At 33.9% G+C, this 20,543-nt stretch overlaps 1 protein-coding gene across 2 annotated transcripts in view; it reads left to right on the forward strand.

Annotated features, from left to right (window-relative positions):
* LOC150100956 (G patch domain-containing protein 1) overlaps positions 1 to 20,543 on the forward strand; it is a 246,391-nt gene that overhangs the window by 211,806 nt on the left and 14,042 nt on the right. For both annotated transcript variants that reach the window (XM_090401354.1, XM_090401355.1), the window contains 3 exons: positions 3,821 to 3,924; positions 8,793 to 8,941; positions 15,418 to 15,540. In XM_090401354.1, the coding sequence (XP_090257480.1) occupies positions 3,821 to 3,924; positions 8,793 to 8,941; positions 15,418 to 15,460 (296 nt within the window). In that variant the 3' untranslated portion in view covers positions 15,461 to 15,540. The remainder of the gene's footprint in view (positions 1 to 3,820; positions 3,925 to 8,792; positions 8,942 to 15,417; positions 15,541 to 20,543) is intronic.

Consider the following 20,543-nt stretch of genomic DNA (forward strand, 5'->3'; position numbering starts at 1 on the left):
ACAAATGATCCTTTCTAACTACCAAAACTTTTTGTCTTTTTATATGTTATGTAGATTTTCTATGTTCAAATGAAAGTATTAAAATTATAATTTTAATATTTTTCAGCAAATAATATCAACTAGTTGGCTGATAATGTTTTTACTCTCTAACTAGTAGACTGTAGATTCATATGCAATTCTTTAGGAAGACAATTTCATCGTCCTTGCTTACTAGTAGCCTGAAATGCATGAAACATGTCTCTGGAGAGAGAGAAACTGGATGCTGGAGTTAAAATGCAGTTAATTCTGTTTACAGCTAAATATGTCCTGCTGAAATAAAAAAAAACATAATATATCACATTCAAGAATGATTACTAAATAACTTAAGGAATTCACAACGTATACTGGAATATAAATTAAAATAAACTTTAATATATACTTCAACATGACGTTGCCAAAATATAGGAAGTATATATTAAAGTTTATTTTAATTTATATTCCAGTATACGTTGTGAATTCCGTAAGTTAGTTAGTAATCATGTGCAACCAACGTGTAAGCCTTTCTACAAGAATTGCATTCAAGAATACGTGATCTACTACGAATATATTCAGCTTTTACTTTAAAATCATAAACATTATCAAATAACAATATAATAACGGGATGATGAATGTTGATAAGTTGTATGTGACTGCACTTGTGAAGTGGTAAAACATTTCGACAATGAATACATGTAGATTATAAAAATTAAAAATCAGCATTGATTTTAAAAATATAAATATTAAAAATGTATAACAAACACATTAACACAGTAAATATTTAATGATAATTAAAATCCAATATTTTGGGTTAAATAATTCAGTCCATCTTCATTGAAACCAAGACAGACTACAAATTAATTTAAACAGTAAGAATATTTAACAACTGATAACTGTTCAATGTAGGTGCTGCAATCTAGAAATGACAAACATAATAGAAAGGTATCCATTCAGCATGAAGCTTAACAAGCAAATTTATATATAAAGATATAATCACATGTGCATAAGATATCCCAAACTTTTGGCATGATTAAATCATCATTCTGATTCAAATTGGGTTAGTGTAATATAGGACCTCAGAGATCTCCTTGAATAAATGATGTTCACCCATAAAGTGGAAGATTTTACAGAATCTATTGTTGTATGAAGTATATTTATATTATATTGAATGAATTTCAATTAGAGTGATGTTTATTGATGCTGAAAGTCTGGGACATTTTTCTGTAATTAGTTCTAATTAAATCACTTATTTATTTATGTGTTCTTCATTTGTTCAGCTTTAGAAGTTGTCTTTCTGTTACATTTCTAGCTATTCCTTTTGAAGCGAGCATCATTTGCTCAAAAGGGGTAGCTAATTCTTGGAAGTTTATTCCCACTTGGTTAGACTATAATAAATTTAGTTTAATCCTTTATCCAAGTGTAAGCAAACAAAGTTTGCACCCGAAGTATCTTCAGGACTGACACAACTCATGGTAAAGATGGACCAAGCTCTCATCACTTGCATTATGGGAGATACTTTTCCTAGTATATCCCATAATGTGAAGCGCATCTCCTTGCAGACATGTATAATGTTATGCAGTAAGGGAATGGCCTAAGGGAAAGTCTGGCTCCCACTGACAAGACCTCAATAAAGGTCAAAACCAGTCTGGGTAGTGGCCCTTCCCTTAATGCATAGCATTATACATGTCCGCAAGGAGTGATGAGAGCTTGGTCCACCTGTACCACGAGTTGCCTCAGTCCTGAAGATACTTAAGGCGCAAACTTTGTTTGCTTACACTTGGATAAAGGATTAAACTAAATTTATTATATTATGGGGTAGCTAATTATTTAATAATTTTACTTGTTTTAAGTAATTTTTAGTATTGTTTCACTGAAAATTGACTGAGAGGTTTGATCTTGAAATATTTGATTTTAATTTTCAATAAAATTACTATGTTAACATGTCTGTTATAAATTATTAACAGCTACCTTTGAAATTTTGATAAAAAAATTATCACAACACAACTTAAGTGCTTATATATGTTTCTAAGAAGAGTTTGATTTGAACCAGATTTCTTAGCCATTCTCAGTGCTAAAATGGTAAGAAGAAAATTGAATAAAACATTCCTCACCATCGTCAAATTGATTTGTACCCTAAACAGGTGTGTAGGATGTTATTGTAGCACTTCCTGTCATATAGTACTATGGTTGTACTACATGACAAATTTACATTATTGAATACTTCCTATTGACAAAACTTGATGAAGGGAAATGTGATAACCAGTTAAACATAATATAGATTTTACTTAGATCTTTTATTAGCATTAAATTTTCACCCCAGCATGAAGGCCATCTTCAGTATGACTTTGAAATTAAACAACTAAACGAAACTGGTAGATACAACAATGAAAAACTAATATATTCATTACTTCATGAAACAATCTGAGCACTGGATACTGAATAGTGTCTTTCCTAAATCGTCCTTATGATACATATATGCAGATGCTGTTTTTGCAGTTTGGCATGGTTCCCATACAGATCTACAAGAATTTGTCAGTAAGATCAACACTTTACATCATCATCATTCACCCTTGAAGTAGAAAAGGGATCTTTAGAACAGGAGATCTAAAAAGAGACTTTTTAGATCTCCTGTTACTCTGTCAACCAGGTGGTAGCCTTTATTTCTCAATTTTTAGAAGGAAAAACACGTCACATTCATGCTTTTTCACCCCTTCATAATTATCAAAAATCTGGCATCTTCAGCCAATCAATAGAATGATTCGTATTCAGCCAGCTAAAGCAGAAAAATTCTTGTTAATGCATCATAACAAATGCAGCCAATTGGGAAAGGCCTCCTCCTATCTTGTGTGATCATTCAAATAGAATGGTTTCTACAGCTAATGAATAGCCTTATTCACAGTACAATTTTTCAGAAAATTTCTTTTGGCACTGCCGAAGCAGAAAAATTCATGTCACATATTGTTTACTATATGTGTTTATTTTAGTGTTCTCCACTTTAATTTGGTATATATTATGAAAATACTAAAATATTTAAAATGGGCAAATTTGGAATTTTTGTGATTTATGTGAAGATTCAAAATTTGCAAAATGAAAAATATGCAAACAGCAAATAAATGTCTTGGGGTGGTAGATGAAAATTGCAAGTACAACTTCTGTGATAAATAATGTCCAATGCAAGCATAGTGATGCATTTTTAAACAAAATAGTGAAAATGAAATATCAAATTTTAAACCCAGGTTTAAAATTCACACACCTCTTGCCTCACTGATAATTCTCCCCCATCTCTCTCTCTCTCTATCCCCACATTTCCAACTCCCACTTCCTTTCAGTCATACTTTGACAGCAGATATATGTATATCACCATATGCTGGATGCTGCTGAATAAGAAGAAAACCAGCAATATCCTACAAAGGTATGTTTTAATTATTCTTCCTATATATTCTTCATATATCTGTCTTTAAAACATCAATGATGCCCTAAAAATTGAGTAAAAAGTAAATGACATTATAAAAAAAGGGGGTACTCCTATACAAATGTAGGCCAAACAAGCATAACCTTGCCATGAAAATAAAATGATATACTGTGTCTGCAAAGATGTTGGAAGTATAATAATATTCAACAAACATGATAACTATAACATACTACATGAAATGTAAGTTTCCATTCTTTGGTTGAGGAAACTATAATTATCACAGCATTATTTTCATAGAAAACAAATAGATTGTAATAAATTTTATTTCACAATAGTTTTTTGATCCCATGAAAATATAATTATATCAGAACTCTTACACTAAAATTCTTACAGGTTTTGACCCGACAGCAACTGTACATAAAGATATGCCAGAAATTGAGAAAAGAAAGGCTAAACAAAAGAAGGAAAAACATAAACACAAGCATAAAAGGCATAAGGTAAATATTAAATGTTTTGAAAATTTAGGATACTGTTATCTCTGAAGTCAGAACATTACTCTAAGTATATCCAAATAAGTAATTTAAGAAATCAAATATTATTTACAGTAATTATATACATAATTCATTTAGTAACAAATACAAGGTGTGATAATTAAATTCCCAGAATGCACATGCAAAAAGTATATTTGCTTATCTTTAGACATGTGACTATTATCACCTGCAAAGTTAATCCCCTTGTGCAGCAATGTACTTAGATGATGATGATGATATTGTTCAAAACATCTCTGGAACTCTCCTTCTGAAATGCTTTTTATTACTGTCACCACATGACATTGGGTGTCAGAAAATTTCATTCTTTGAAGGCAGTTTTGAGAGCAGCCAAAAGTTGCAAGAGACTAAGTCTTGTGAATATGGAGAATGCTCCAATTTTCTGATTGATTTTTTAGCCAGAAACTCACAGACAGCTATTGTATCACATGTAAGGTATTGTCATGATGGATGATCCAATTGTTCAGCCAAACTTCGGGCCACTTATGAACAGCTTTACATAACCTTGCCAGCACTTCACAGTCATTATAAACACCATGTTCCAACATAAAATGCTGCATAAATTCTTGTGGAGAAAACACTTAATCACAAAACAAGAAAAACGTTATCAGTTATGTCACTGTTGATGATGTCTTCAGACCAGACCAAATACAAAAGCATACAGAGATCTGAAATAGGAAGTGAACACTATTTAGTGTTGTGTGGGATAAGAGTGAATATTCCATTGAAGTTTTGAAAAGAATCAAAGTCAAACGTTCATAGGAATTATACACTTAATTATATAAATATTATTGGGAAAAAATAAAGGATTTGGAAGGCAAGCATGAAACTAAGAGAACGAATGGTAAAATTCAAGAAAACATTGAATAACTCAGTCATGAAAGCATGGGATGACGTTATGTTCAAAGACAGAAAAAAAAATTCTCCATAGTAGACACAGAAATATAAAGCATCTCATGAAAAGAAGAAATTATATAAAAAGTTCATTAGTAAATTTATTGTGCTCTAAGAGAATGTCTTGAAAAAACAGAAAATCCAAATTATACATGAAAACATTTTTGCAAGGGATATAAAAAATGCGAGGTGACCTTCCCCCCCCCGCTCAAAAAAAGCCCTATTTACAATTATTTTAAAAAATATTTATTTTTTTTTTATTTCATAGAAATCATGTTCTTGGGTGCTTTTTCTAGTGTATCCAAAGAGCAAATTAAAGCCTAATTGGAAACTAGAAATCCTGTCTTTCTACGTCAAAAATTGCTTCCAATATTGGTTGTTTGAGACTTTAAATGAGCTGTTTGTGTGGAGTTCCAAACTAATAAAGCATCCACTAATAGCTGCATACAAAGTTAGGTGGACAGATTTATGCAATATGGGACTGTCTTAAATCTTAATTCAAAATCTAATGATTGCCCAGGCCACTTAAAAAGATTCAGAAAATGAACAGAAGTTGCTGAAACTGTATGGGAATCTGTGAAATATAGCCCAAAACAGTCTGTTAGAAAAGAAATTAGTCACTTGGAATTGATCACATGAAATACTTGGGGGGGGGGGGGCGATTCATTCTTGTTGATGACTTCAAGAAATAAAGGCACCATATGCTAACCAAGCAGAAGTTCTCTGATGGGGATAAAATAAAAATAAAGGCAATGGGTGACAAATTGCTTGTCCAAAATGAGGCTAGTCCAAATTTTCTTTGAATGTCAGATGAGACTCACTTTGCTCTTCATGGAAAAGTCAATTCTAAAAACATTTTATTGGGGTTGGGGGTAACTCCCCCAACCCCCAATAAAATGTTTCTTCAAGAGATTTAATTGTCCTATCTTCTTTGAAGAATATAGATGGAATGTCACCATTATTAGCATCACTTTATCCCTTACTTTTCAATAAATTCTGGTTTCATTAGGATGGTGCTCCACTTCCACATCACTTGTGGCTAGAGAATGGTTGTCAAAACACTTTAGGAGGCAAGTAACCAGTCTAAAGACTGAAAACTAAATTCAAGTTGGCTCCCTACAGCCACTCAGTTTAAACCCTTCTGATTTAGTGGAGGTTTTCTGGCAAGCCTACAAACATTGTGAACTTAAAAAAAATTATCAGAAAAGAGATCAGATCAATTTTATAGACTGTGTATGTGCAAGAGCATGTTTGAGTCTTGCAAAACTTTACAAGGCTCAAAAATGCATAGAAATATATGAGAATTATCTCGAACATGTGCTTTGGCTTCAGAAGCAGAAAGTATTGAATGGTATAATTTTTAAAAATTACAGTAAACTTAATTATCATTATATATCATTTTCATTGAACTTGAAGTAAAAATGTCTGGCTTCTGAATATTTATTTTTTGGACCATTTTTGGGGAGAGGAGGGGGAGGGTGGAGTCACCCTATAAACATCGTGAATGTGGTAAAATGTTATTATTATTATTACACAACACCTCCAGGGAGTCCAAAGACTCATCGAGGTAGGACACCTAATCTACAACTCTCCGTTTCCACCACTCCACCAACCGCAACTACCTTCATCATCTATGCCATCTACTGCCGACCACCACCAGCACTTTACAGACAATCGCAAACATCTATGCCCACCGCAGGATTCGAATCCCTAGCCTTTTGGCTGGAGAGCGGATATGCTAACCATTCGGCCAACCATGCTGGCACTTATCGAGACCACTAAGAAAATTTGCATACAAATAATATAGGCGATATGAATTTTCTGGGTGGCTTGAGTAATTAGTTTGAAAAATTATTAAATTCAGTAATACATGATAGCAGTTGCCAAGACAAGATTTTTTGCATTGTGATGATAGTCGAGAAGTCGTGGTAATAATAATATCATTATATAGGCACTTCCATGGAGTCTCAAGACTAATCATGTGAGGCCCAAGTTATCCACACAATATTTATCATACCTCTCTGTGAACTCATTGATAGACACAGTACTCACAACTCACTCCAGCAATGCATTCCATTTGTTCCTCACTCTCCAACCAAAATATTGAGTCCTTATACCCTTGTTAACAATACTCTTTCTTAATTTCCAGGGATGATCTCTTGTTCTTCCACCTGCTGAAGTATTTCTCCTACATTAATTCTATAAAATCATTTTATAGAATTAACCACTTTAATGTTTATGTCATACCTCCTCTTTTCCACCTCTCAACCAACTTCTGTAACCCACAAACTCTCAATCTATCATCATAGAGAGAGCCTTCCACAGACCACTCACCAACTTGTTCATTCATCTCTGAATCTTCTCCATCACTTTCTCATCCCCAAGAAATCCAGGTTGACAGACCTGAGCACAGTAATTAGATGTGGATATATCAACACCTTATAAAGATGAATGACAACTTTAACCAAATAATCCTCTCAGCTTCAATCCTCTAATCCCCAAGTCCCCAGTCTCATAATTTTCCTGGAGTATAGTTCCATCGATGTGGTACACAGCTTGTAATCTTTTAATCCCAAAATGCATAACTTGACACTTTTCCACATTAAACTGACATCCATTATCTTTTGCCTATACTGCTAGCTTATTTAAATCATTAAACCTACCTTCAGATACCTGTTGACACTCTCACACTGTATGATAGTGTGAGATAGTCAACAGGTATGACATATCACACATTGCACATTAATGCAGTCACTGCTACAGTCCACCAAGCTCAGGATTGTTAGTTATCCCATCCCAATGTTTTCCAACCAGGGTGTCATGATACTTTTTTATATTTTAGAGTTGCACAGTTTTTGATTTCCTTTAGAGTATCACAATAGGCATTAGAGAAAATTGCAGAGAATGATTTATTCACTTGACTCCTTACCATAGCAGCTTTGCTAATTATATTGTGTTTACATATTTTAGTTAGCCATCTTCACAAAAAATAGCTGAAATGTTGTTCTGTTCTCCATTTAGTTTTGTTCAATGTTCCTGCCTATTTTTACAATCTTTTTTTTTTTAATGCTGATTTTCATTTATCAAATTTATTACAGCTATTATTCAATATAGTTAGAGAATCCTATAGTTCTACTGCATTTATTTAGGAGTACATCATTTGCATAAAATAAAGAGCTAAGTCAAATATCTCCAGTTTTGATATGAGGCTTAATACCACTTTCCTTCATAATGTGATCAATACTGATGATGAATAACAGTGGAGGCAATGGGCACCCTCGTCTCCTGTCTGATTTAACATCATACCATTTTCTTGTACCTCCTTCAGTTCTAACTATTGACTTATAACTCAAACATAGATTATATATTGATAGATAGATAGATATAATTGTAGCACTTTGAACAGCTTTTTCATTGTAACATTGTCATGTGTCTTTTCCAGATCTACAAAACTTAAATATAAATCCTTATTCCCATGATTTTTCAAATGTTTTTTTCTTATAAGTAGCAAATCTGATTCTGACAAGCTGAACCCAGCATGATTTTTTGGAAATTCCTCCGTAATTCTGACATTCAGTTTTACCTCCCTTTTTATAGATAGGTACTCCATTCATCTGGAATTCAACCTTCTGAATTATCCAGTGTGGTCACTGTAAAACTTTTTTACCTCCTTATTTGAGCATTTCTGGTCAAATAGCATCTACTCCATTTGCTTTTTCCACATTTCATGTTTTTTGATGACTTTTTCTACTACCTCATGCATTAATATGTACTCCTAATTGTATTCCTCTTAAATGTTTTCTACCACCATGCTGTTACTGCTTGTGTCATTTAACATTCTTTCTAAGTAATTCTTCCAAATAGAAAAAGATATAATCTTTATCTTCAGTTTTTATGATGATAACTTTTTTTTTGTACCATAGGGTAAGAAGAGTAAACATAAATCTAAAAGTCACAGGCATACGAGGAACAAATCTGCAAGGAAAGAGAAAGACAGCGAAAAAGAGGAATATACTGATGAGGATGAAACTTCATCCAGTTCAGAATCTTCTACTAAAAAAATTCTTCAAAAGTAAGTTTTTTGTTATTCTAAATACTAAGCAAATAAACAGGGAGGATTCCATAATCTTAGCCATTAGTATAGTACCTCTATTATTTCTTAAAAAACCCATAGTTTGAAAAACTTATATGTTGATTTGCCTTGGTTGGCTGAGTGGTTAGCATATCCAACCGATGGATCACTAATTCAAATCCCACTGCATGCATATTTGGGATTGTCTGTAAGTGATATATGAACTTCGTTGTCCAGCTTGAGAACACCGTGACACTTATTGGAGGCCTGAAATGCTTAGTAAGTTCCATTTTTTAGTCTCGGGGCTATATAAAAAAAAACTACAAAAAATATAAACATTAATAAAAATAGAAAAAAAAATTATGAATGAGAGCTATATAAAAAATAAAAGATTTATGTTGCATTATTGAATTTGCAGTCATTTCATAATGAAAATGCCTGTGAAGCATGGTAAAAATTAATTTCTTGATATATCTGCTTGCATTCCTGATAAACAGATTTTTTGACACTGTGGTAAGGCTTTTGATTTAAAAAAAAGTAAGTACTTAACAGAATGAGATTCCTCAAGCATTTTATGGTAGCCAAGGCAACTCCTGTCTGTTGTAGAATCAAAGGTTTCTTTGATTCTATTAAAGCCTGCATATCTATATGGAAGCATGCCAAGAGGTCATTATCCCTTCTGAATGCAAACATTAAACTTATCAAAAAACATTTGAGGAGACGATATATTAGTGCTTTCCGTTGTACTCAAAAAAAAAAAAAGTATAAACTTCCCATCTAACCTTCTTAGATGTTTACCAGGCTCTGTGGTTCAGGTTATATATAACACATTAAGTCCACCTTCTTATCTACTGGTCTCAATAATGCATATTGCATCAACAGGGTCATCTTCTTTCTGTGAGAAAGGAGTTAATCATATCTCCATCCCTTCTTTCAAAGGTGTATCTGAATACAGTTGACCCTTCAACAACGCAGGGGTTAGGGGCGTGCAAACCCCCTGCACAGTCGAAAATTCACGTATAACTTTTGACTCCCCAAAAATGAACTACTAATAGCCTACTGTTGACAAAAGACTTAGCGATAACATAAACAGTCGATTAACACATATTTTTTTGTATGTTATATGTATTATATACTGTATTCTTACAATAAAAGTAAGCTAGAGAAAAGAAAATGCTATTAAGAAAATCATAAGGAAGAATAAATACATTTACAGAAATTTACTGTATTTATCGATAAATACAGTATTGATGTTATACATATTACTAACACTAGATGTAAAAAATAAAATGATAATGTGAAAAAGAAATTCATATTTATTTACAGGTATATTGATAACCAAGAAGCAGCAATATGATTGCTTTATGGTAGCCTGACCTATACACTTATGAATGAATCGTTAAAAAATTATTTTGTTATTTAATTAATTAGTTAACTTTAAGAAATTAATAACAGTTAATTTTATGCAGTTATGATTTAATACTGCATTTTTACGTTTGTTTACATTTCTCTCTACTGCAAATAGCACAATGTGCAGTCTGTATTTGTTTGTGTGTGTGTGTGAGAGAGTTTTGATAAATTTTAACTTTTTTTATAATAGATTTCTGTATATTTTCTGGTAGTAAATGATAAAATAGACTAATATATACATATATTTTATGCATTTATGACATACCTAACTTTCTCTTAATTTTTTTCAATATTTCTAGGCTGCGTGGTTCATCTGCGAGTTTTTCAAATTGTCGCAAATCTCCAAAACTTTTTGTAATATGTTTATTTGAAAGCAGATTCCTTATGGAAAAATTATACAAATGAATTGGGAGGCAATATGAATTGTCCCAGTCTTAACAAGTCTATGTTTGATGGACTAGGTTTATCTCCTTCATCGGAAATAGTGTTCCTTGACTCTGCACATCATAATTTTTTATGTAGCACACGTGGACTTTAGTATTAATTGTTTTAATATTAAGTGGTAAATTAGAATTAATACCTCGTTAATTACATCTTACTAATCAGTAGTAATTATCAAACAGCTCTTTGCTTTATGCAGATGAGACTGTACTTCTAAACACATCCAGTATAAGTTTCCAGGGTTCTCTTACTAAATTGCATATGAGCTGCAACAAATTTGGTATAAAAAAGTCCAAAAACTATGAAAATAGGCAGGAACATAGAAAACTTCAGTTGCATTCTCAGTAGAGAACCTATTCTACAAGTAAATTATTTCAATTATTTAGATAGTTTTTAGTGAAGATGGCGAATTAAATTTTGAAATAGACATAAGAATAAGCAAAGTTGGTATGGTGTGGGAACCAGTTGAATATATTTATATACAATCAACAAGAAATTAGCCACAACACCAAACAGTATTCAAACTAGGTTTAAGTTATGGATCTTATCATCATCATCATCAAATTCCTGCCATGTACCCTCAAGGGGTGTACAGGGTATGATAGTACTACATGGAAAACTTACATCATTACTAACTTCTTATCTACAATTTTCCTTCAAATCAGTAAGTTACTTGTCAAGACTCCAACATTATCAGATCATATATTTCTATTGTCTAAGGCACTTTGTACTGTATCAATCCACGTATATCTTGGTCTTCCTCTGAGTCATTTTCCTGAAAACCTGGCAGAGAACACTTGTTTTACTAATCTTTCCTCGCCCATTCTGTTTAAATGACCATACCACCTGAGATTAGCTCTGCTAACGCATTCCCGGATGCTGACAATGTCAAGTTATTTCCTAATATCCTTGTTTTTAATATGATATTGCCATTGATGCCATCTGTTCACGCCCCTAATCTTTCTTGAGACTTTCATATCTGTGGTCTCTAGTCTTTCGTCAAGTGTTTTACTTCTGACCCAGCTCTCAGATCCATAAGTTAAAACTGGTTTGAACACTGTCTTGTATACAGCTAATTTAGTGTTCCGACTAATTTCTCTCTTATTCCATATGAATTTATTCAGTTGACTTCCTACCATACCAGCTTTGTTGATTCTGTTGGTTATTCCCATATTTAATTTACCATCTTCATTAAAAATCGTGCCTAAGTAGCTGAAATGTTTTACTTGTTCCACAGGTTCTCTGTTCACAACACACTTGACGTAGCGGATTTATTTTGAAGTATAACATCATCTGCATAAAGCAAAGAGCTGACATTATCATCTCCAATTCTGATATCATGTTTAATACCACTTTCCTTCATAATGTGATCCATATAGATAATGAATAATAGAGGGGATAATGTACATCCTTGTCTCACACCAGATTTAACATTAAACCATCTTCCTGTACTTCCTTCAATTCTAACTGCTGACCTACAACTCAAATAAAGACTAAGTATTGCTTGATATAATGTCCTATTGACACCATATAACTGCAGCGTATTGAATAGCTTCTCTCTTGGCACCTTGTCATATGCCTTTTCCAGATCGACAAAACTTAAATACAGATCTCTGTTATATTCCCATGCTTTCTCGACTATTTGTCGTAAAGTGAAGATCTGACCCTGACAGCCTCTATTTGGCCTGAATCCAGCTTATTCTTCACCAAGCTTTTCTTCCACAATTCTTCTCAACTGTTTCTCAAGTATACTTGCATAGATCTTGCCAGGAACACTCAGTAGGGAAATACCTCTGTAATTCTCACATTCAGTTTTATTTCCCTTTTTATATATGGGTACTATTAGAGCTCTACTCCAATCATCAGGAATTTGTCCCTCTGTCCAGGCTTTCTGAACAATGCAGTGCAGCCACTGTAAAACTTTTATACCACCATACTTCAGCATTTCTGGTCGAATATCATCTACTCCTGCTGCCTTTCCACATTTCAAGCCTTTGATGGCTTTTTCTACTTCAAGTATGGATATGTATTCCTGACTGCATGCCTGGTCAGTGTTTTTTACCACTTTGCTGTCATCACTGCTTGTTTCATTTAGCAATTTTTCGAAGTAATTACTCCATACTTCAAGGATATCTTTTTCTCCCGTTTTCATGTCACCTTTATCACCTCTAACTCCTTTTACAGCACTCTTTCCTCCATTTCTAAGCTTCTTCAACAACCTACAGAATATCTTACCACCTTCTTGATATTTATTTTCTAGGTTCTTGCCAAAGCCCTCCCATGACTTTTGTTTAGCTAGTTTTACAGTGTTTTGCTTTCTTGCATTTGTCTCTGTATTCTCTAAGAGCACAAGCTGACTTATTTGATAGGAACGTTTGATATGCTTTCTTCTTTGCCTTCACTGCCTCTTTAACTTCCTGTGTCCACCATGGAGTTCTGATTTTTCTATCCTTGCAGACAACCTCACCACATGCCTCTCTGGCTGAATCAATCAGGGTTTTGTTCTTGTTCTCAAACTCTTTCATTTTTTTTTTTTTTCAATAATCTTTGTGTATTTTAATAGTACAGTTCACATCTGAGAGCTGCTCAACTTTTATTCGCTTTAAAACTTTCTTACGTTATTCTTTTCAATATGAAATTCAGTTTTATCCTGCTCAAGACTAAATAGTGATCACTTCCAATTTCAAATCCTCTGTACACTCTGGTGTCCAGCACCAGGGAGAAAACATCACTGTCAATGAGACTTTTCTTATTCCTTGCCTCTTCTCTCCATGTGAATTTGTACACATTTTTATGTTGGAACATGGTGTTAGTAATAACCAGTCCATGTCCTGAGCAGAAATCCAACAGGTATTTGCCATTATTATTAGCTTTGCTCTTTTCTTCAAATTTTCCCAAAATATTTTTGTATATCTGACAATCATTTCCTACTCTGCTATTTAGATCCCCAACAAGGACCAACTTTTCCTTTTTCATTGTGTCAGTTGCTTTGTCTAAAGCATCAAAAAATTCCTCCACTTCTACCTTAGAACCTTCTGTGGGCCCATAGGATATGGGCCCACATTTTCTCCTCTCCCCATTCTGATATTTGCCCACATCACTCTACTTGAGACTGCCTGCCATTCACGAAGATTAGCCTCGTATTTTGTGTTGAATACTATGGCTACTCCTTCTTTTCCTTGATTGTCATTTCCTGAATATAACATTTTGTATTTATTGCTCAGAGAGATCTCACCAGTTTTTGTCTTTTTTGTTTCACTCACCCCTATTGTGTTGATCTGGTACTTATCTAATTCCTCAGCTAGCTCCATTTCTTTGCCATTCAGGCTTCTTACGTTGATAGTACCAATCTTTAACTCTGGTGATGTGTTGGGGTGTGTTTTCAGATTTGTTCCAGTAGCTGACTTTTCGCTGTTTGCCCTGGTTCCCTGGCAAAAACAACCGGTGCCTTGTTTAACTGGGCGATGCCCCAGCCAGCATGAAATTTTGTCATGTTGTACCATCATTTTGTATATTGTTTAAGCCAATAAGAATACAATTTGGTCGGCTAAATCCCAAATTGCCAGCCCACCCTCGTTCGTTCAGTATCCAGGTAGATACCCAACAGGTGCACCATGAGAAGGTGAGGATTGGACATTAGGTCAGAAGCCCTGGTCAGTTCTCTGCATTCCTTTAAAGGCTATGTGGAGGTCTCCTCTCAGTTATACAGCTTTGACCCTTAAGCACCCCTTAGGATCTTAGATTATGAATCTTAGAATTGGATTAAAACAAAAAAGCACTTGATCAAAGATTGAAAACGTAGATATTAGAGTTGAGAAAAATTAGGGACCTGAACCAATGGCATCAAAGTGGTATCACATTAAAAATGAAGATAGCAAGAAAGAACTTGATACTGTAAGCATTCAAGAATGCAGAAGCAGAGCTAACCCAAGGTGGTGTGGTTATTTAAACAGAGTGGGAGATAAAAGCAGGTATTTGAAGCAAAGATGGCAGGAAAGAGACCTTGAGGAAGACCAAGATCTAGGATTGATTCAATCAGAAGAGATGCAAAATATTAGATATGACAATATTGGAGTGCTGACAAGTAATAGACTAATTTGGAGGAAAATTGTTGATAGGAGATTAATAATAATGTAAACTTAATCATCTTGTCCTAGTAGCCCGAACACCCTTTGAGGGTGCATATCAAGAAGTAGGTCAACAGCATTAGCTGAATGCTGTTGACCTACTGTATCTGATCACATTGTTGAATTTTTGTATGTTCCAGGCATATTGAAGATGCATTTAAAATATGGGTGAAACTTTTTAAGTTATGAATGGAAATCACATTGTTTTCTGAATTTGTGCTGTTCAAGAAGGATGAAAATCTAGACTTAACATACTGTAATCCAATGATGCTACTTCCATACTGAAGTATTCATTATTGGTTAGCTGTTATGATAATGCAGAACAAGATTCAGATACTGCAGATGAAAAATGCTTTGGACTAAGTGCAAGTTAACAATTTAGTGTGGAGTAAATTCATCATGATAGTATTTCTTTCTTTCTGATTCTTCAGCATATTTTTTACTTGCCTCACTCAGATAATGATTTTCAGATTGATTAGATATCTATTTTTGTTTCAGGCTACATCAGTTACAGAGAAGCAAGCAACCAAAGGATTCTTAGCATCCATTGAAGTTTAATTTAATTTTTCTTTATCATAAATCAGATTAATTATGTTGCTGAGTGGTAATGGATATAAACAGGTATATTTTTCATTTATTTCAATTTTCACAATACAGAAATTTTAGTAATTATTTATGAAATATAAGCAATACTATAAGATATTGGCATAAAAAGTCAGTTCAGTGTAATTTGGGTTCTTCCATTTTACTCTTAAATTGTATTTATATATACTTGTCAGTTACTGTTTTTTACAGGCATCCTAACTGCTTCTTCAAAATAAACCAGTACTGCAACTGATAGTGAAGGACAAAAAAAAAAAAAAAAATACTCAAAAAATACTACTGTAGGTTTACTTGAGTAGATTTCACACACATACAAAGAGCCTAAAGTTTTTGACATCATTTCAGATCAAAAACTATTAAAAGAAAAGGATAATAAATACCTACTACTGTTTTATAGTTAAGTAGTAAAAAAAAGTCTGTGTGAGTTTGTAATAAAGTATCAGTGTTCAGCATGAGAATCATCACTATTTAAAGACAACAAACTCTGCCTAGGTGCTTGTCTATTCACTTTTTATTAAGGATTTCACTGGCTTAACAGCTTTTTCAAACTGTTAGTTCTTGTTTCGTATGTTTCTTCAGATTGGAGGCTGTATATTTCTTAAGGAAAGCAGTTACACACACTTATGAAATTAACTTCCCATACTGTTCCAAAGGACAAGGATGGGAAGGTAATTTCGTAAGTATGTGTGCAGAAACTGTTTCCTTTGCTTTAGCAGAAAGACCTCAATCTTCACGTGTCAATGTACAATCCATATTTTCCTGATGGCATCTCCGTTGTTTCCCACTCTTTTCCAGATGCATACAAAACTTGGTATTCAGAATTAACCTTGTATATTTTAGCACCTCCTTACTTATAGGCAGTAATAATGACACCATTTAGTTAAAATAACCTGAATTAGGTTCTTGTTGCAGTGTGTGTGTGTGTGAGGAATTTTTATAAGGGCTTTTCAACAATGGGAGGTCTTCTAAAACAGTAGCAGATTTCTTTTAATTCTTTATAACGTATAAATAAGCCAGAGAATTATGCAATATACAAACATAAAACACACTTGCCTTATTATAGACTTTGTCATAATCAAAACAGCCAGTAAGTATACTGCCTTTTGTCAGCCCAGTACATTCTGCTATTCATTACCATTATATGACACCTTCAAGAACTCATCGCAATAGGGAATCCTACTCTACTCCATTGTCTCCCTTACTATTTAATTCTCCAACAATGTCATCTACTGCCCACCGCCAATGACAGTATTTCTTGTGTGTTCTCATGGACGATTTGCATGCATGTGGGATGATAAACCTGAATTTCTGGGAGGAAAAAAAAAAAAACTGCTACTTCATATGAGATCAGCTAACTCACTTTCAGTTGAAAAAACCCATATAAAGATTCCCTTCATTGTTGAAAGTTTATTTTGCACTTGGTTAGACTATAATAAATTTAGTTTAATCCTTTATCCAAGTGTGAGCAAACAAAGTTTGCACCTGAAAATATCTTCAGGACTGAGGAAAGGTAGTGCAACTCGGAGCAATAATGGACCAAGCTATCATCACTCCTTGCAGATATGTATAATGTTATTGTTTGCTCACACTTGGATAAAGGATTAAACTAAATTTATTATAGTCTAACCAAGTGCAAAATAAACTTTCAACATCTTTCTCTAAATCCAGAGTAATTTAATAATAAGGTGACACATCTTTTGGCAACTCCTATAGGTAAAGATAACCTCTCCATTGCTTCTGCCTTGGTATCTCCACCTCTGGGCCTGGTTCCCACTGACGAGACCTCAATAAAGGTCGAAACTGGTCTGGGGAGTGGCCCTTCCCTTAATGCATACCATTATACATATCTGCAAGGAGATGTGTTTTGCATTATGGGAGATACTGAGATAGGAGTGATGATAGCTTGGTCCACCTTTGCTCCGAGTTGCCGGGTGTTGCACTACCTTTCCTCAGTCCTGAAGATATTTTCAGGTGCAAACTTTGTTTGCTCACACTTGGATAAAGGATTAAACTAAATTTATTGTATTCCCTTCATTTTGACAAAAATCTAACAATTCTGCTTGAAAATTAACTTACATCCAGTAAATGTCAAATTCAAGGCTGAGTTAAAGTCTAAAAAACTTATTTTATGTAATTATACTCCATTTTACTTAACTGTCACAGAAATTAAAGACAGAAACAAAAGCAGATTATCTATGCTTACAGTGATATATTTTTTGGAGTTAAATAAAGGGTGTTTAGGTAAAAAGGGTTAATTAAAAATGAGGACGGAAGAGCCCTTAATCATATTTTCACATTTTTTGAAAAAAAATTAATTTTCTTCTTTTCTGAAAAAAAAAAGTTAATATGTATGCATTTAAGGATCTGTGTGTCAAACAGTTATGAACAGACTTTTGTGCAAAAATTTGTTTATGGTGGCTATATCATTAGCATATATAAGTGTTGTCAAGCTTTTTTTGTTTTGTTTTTATTCTTTGTATTTTTAAATAAAACCAATTCTTGTTTCAACTAAAAAATTTATCTATCTCTGATAGCAGCAATACTAAAGAACTTTTTGCCTTCTAAAATTTTTTCCTTTTTTTTTTTTTCTCCATTAGAACTTTCCTAGTTTTCATTACATTCCACACTTTTACTGGAAGAAAATCTCGTTGTTTGTAAAGGCAAAATCTAAGATCCATTTTAGCAGTATATTAGCATCACAAAAGATTTTTAGTCAATATTTCAGTTCTCTTTTAGGCAAGTTTCCATTTTAAGTGACAATTCTTAGCTCACCTTGAATGTCCCTCAACTCAGTTAACATGAAGTTAATTGCCAAATGTGCTGAACAAAGTTTACATCTTCTCTTCTAAATACTTGGACAGTCAGTTTAATTAGCTAAGTTTGAGCAGTTGATTGTTGAGATTTTTGATCATATTTATACTTCTAACCATATCAGGCAGTGAGCCTCAATGTATTTGAATATCCATAACTCTACCTCACAACCCACTTCGCTTTTTATTTTGTTGTTGCAAAAGACCATTATATACAATGGAAATCTTGCTGCAAACATTTTAAATTTTGCTAAATCAGATTTGTCAGCTTGAAATTGTTGTTCCTTGTCATTGAGAAATCATCTAAATCGTCAAAGCCTTAAGTTTTTTCTGATAGAGAACATTCACAATTGGCTAAATGTATTGTATTAATGCATTAAGATAAAAATCTATAGGGGTGCTTAAGGGTCAAAGCTGTATAACTGAGAGGAGACCTCCACATAGCCTTTAAAGGAATGCGGAGAACCGACCAGGGCTTCTGACCTAATGTCCAATCCTCACCTTCTCGTGGTGCACCCTGTTGGGTATCTACTTGGATACTGAACGAACGAGGATGGGCTGGCAATTTGGGATTTAGCCGACCAAACTGTATTCTTATTGGTTAAACCAAAATAAAAAATGATGGTACGACATGACAAAATTTCATGCCGGCTGGGGCATCGCCCAGTTAAACAAGGCACCGGTTGTTTTTGCCAGGGAACCAGGGCGAACGGTGAAAAGTCAGCTACTGGAACAAATCTGAAAATAAACCCAAACTAAATATCACCAGAGTTAAAGATTGGTGCTATCTACGTAAGAAGCCTGAATGGCAAAGAAATGGAGCTAGCTGAGGAATTAGATAAGTACCAGATCGACATAATAGGGGTGACTGAAACAAAAAAGACCAAAACTGGTGAGATCTTTCTGAGCAATAAATACAAAATGTTATATTCAGGAAATGACAATCAAGGAAAAGAAGGAGTAGCCATGGTATTCAACAAAATACAAGCCTAATCTTCTTGAATGGCAGTCAGTCTCAAGTAGAGTAATGTGGGCAAATATGAGAATGGGGAACTGGACAATGAGACTTATTTGTGCCTATGGTCCCACAAAAGGTTCTACTAAGGTAGAAGTGGAGGAATTTTTTGAGGCTTTAGAAAAAGCAACTGACACAATGAAAAAGGAAAAGTTGGTCCTTGTTGGGGATCTAAATAGCAGAGTAGGAAATGATTGTCAGACATACAAAAATATTTTGGGAAAATTTGGAGAAAAGAGCAAAGCTAATAATAATGGCAAATATCTGTTGGATTTCTGCTCTGGACATGGACTGGTTATTACTAACACCATGTTCCAACATAAAAATGTGCACAAATTCACATGGAGAGGAGAGGCAAGGAATAAGAAAAGTCTCATTGACTATGTTATTGTTGATAGTGATGTTTTCTTCCTGGTGCAGGACACCAGAGTGTACAGAGGATTTGAAATTGGAAGTGATCACTATTTAGTCTTGAGCAGGATAAAATTGAATTTCATATTGAAAAGAATAACATGCAAGAAAGTTTTAAAATCAAATAAAAGTTGAGCAGCTCTCAGATGTGAACTGTAGACTAAAATACAGAAAGATTATTGAAAAGAAAATGAAAGAGTTTGAGAACAGGAATCAAACCTTGGAGATTCAGTGGCAAACTCTGAAGAAAACATTGATTGATTCTGCCAGAGAGGCATGTGGTGAGGTTGTGTGCAAGGATAAAAAAATCAGAACTCCCTGGTGGACACAGGAAGTTAAAGAGGCAGTGAAGGAAAGGAAGAAAGCATATCAAAAGTTCCTGGCAAATAAGTCAGCTTTTACTCTTACAGAATACAGAGACAAATGTAAGAAAGCTAAGCAGTGTGTAAAACTAGCTAAACAAAAGTAATGGGAGGACTTTGGCAAGAATATAGAAAATAAATATCAAGACGGTGGCAAAATATTCTGGAGGTTGTTGAAGAAGCTTAGGAATGGAGGAAAGAGTGCTGTAAAAGGAGTTAGAGATGATAAAGGTGACATGAAAACAGGAGAAAAAGATATCCTTGAAGTATGGAGTAATTATTTTGAAAAACTGCTAAATGAAACAAGCAGTGATGACAGCACAGTGATAAAAAACACTGATCAGGCATACAGTCAGGAATACATATCCATACTTTAAGTAGAAAAAGCCATCAAAGGCTTGAAATGTGGAAAGGCAGCAGGAG

This window comes from Typopeltis vanoorti, chromosome 12 (genome assembly GCF_054136105.1).
Source record: "Typopeltis vanoorti isolate ZY-2024b chromosome 12, IOZ_Tvanoo_1.0, whole genome shotgun sequence".
Classification (NCBI taxonomy): Eukaryota; Metazoa; Arthropoda; class Arachnida; order Uropygi; family Thelyphonidae; genus Typopeltis; species Typopeltis vanoorti.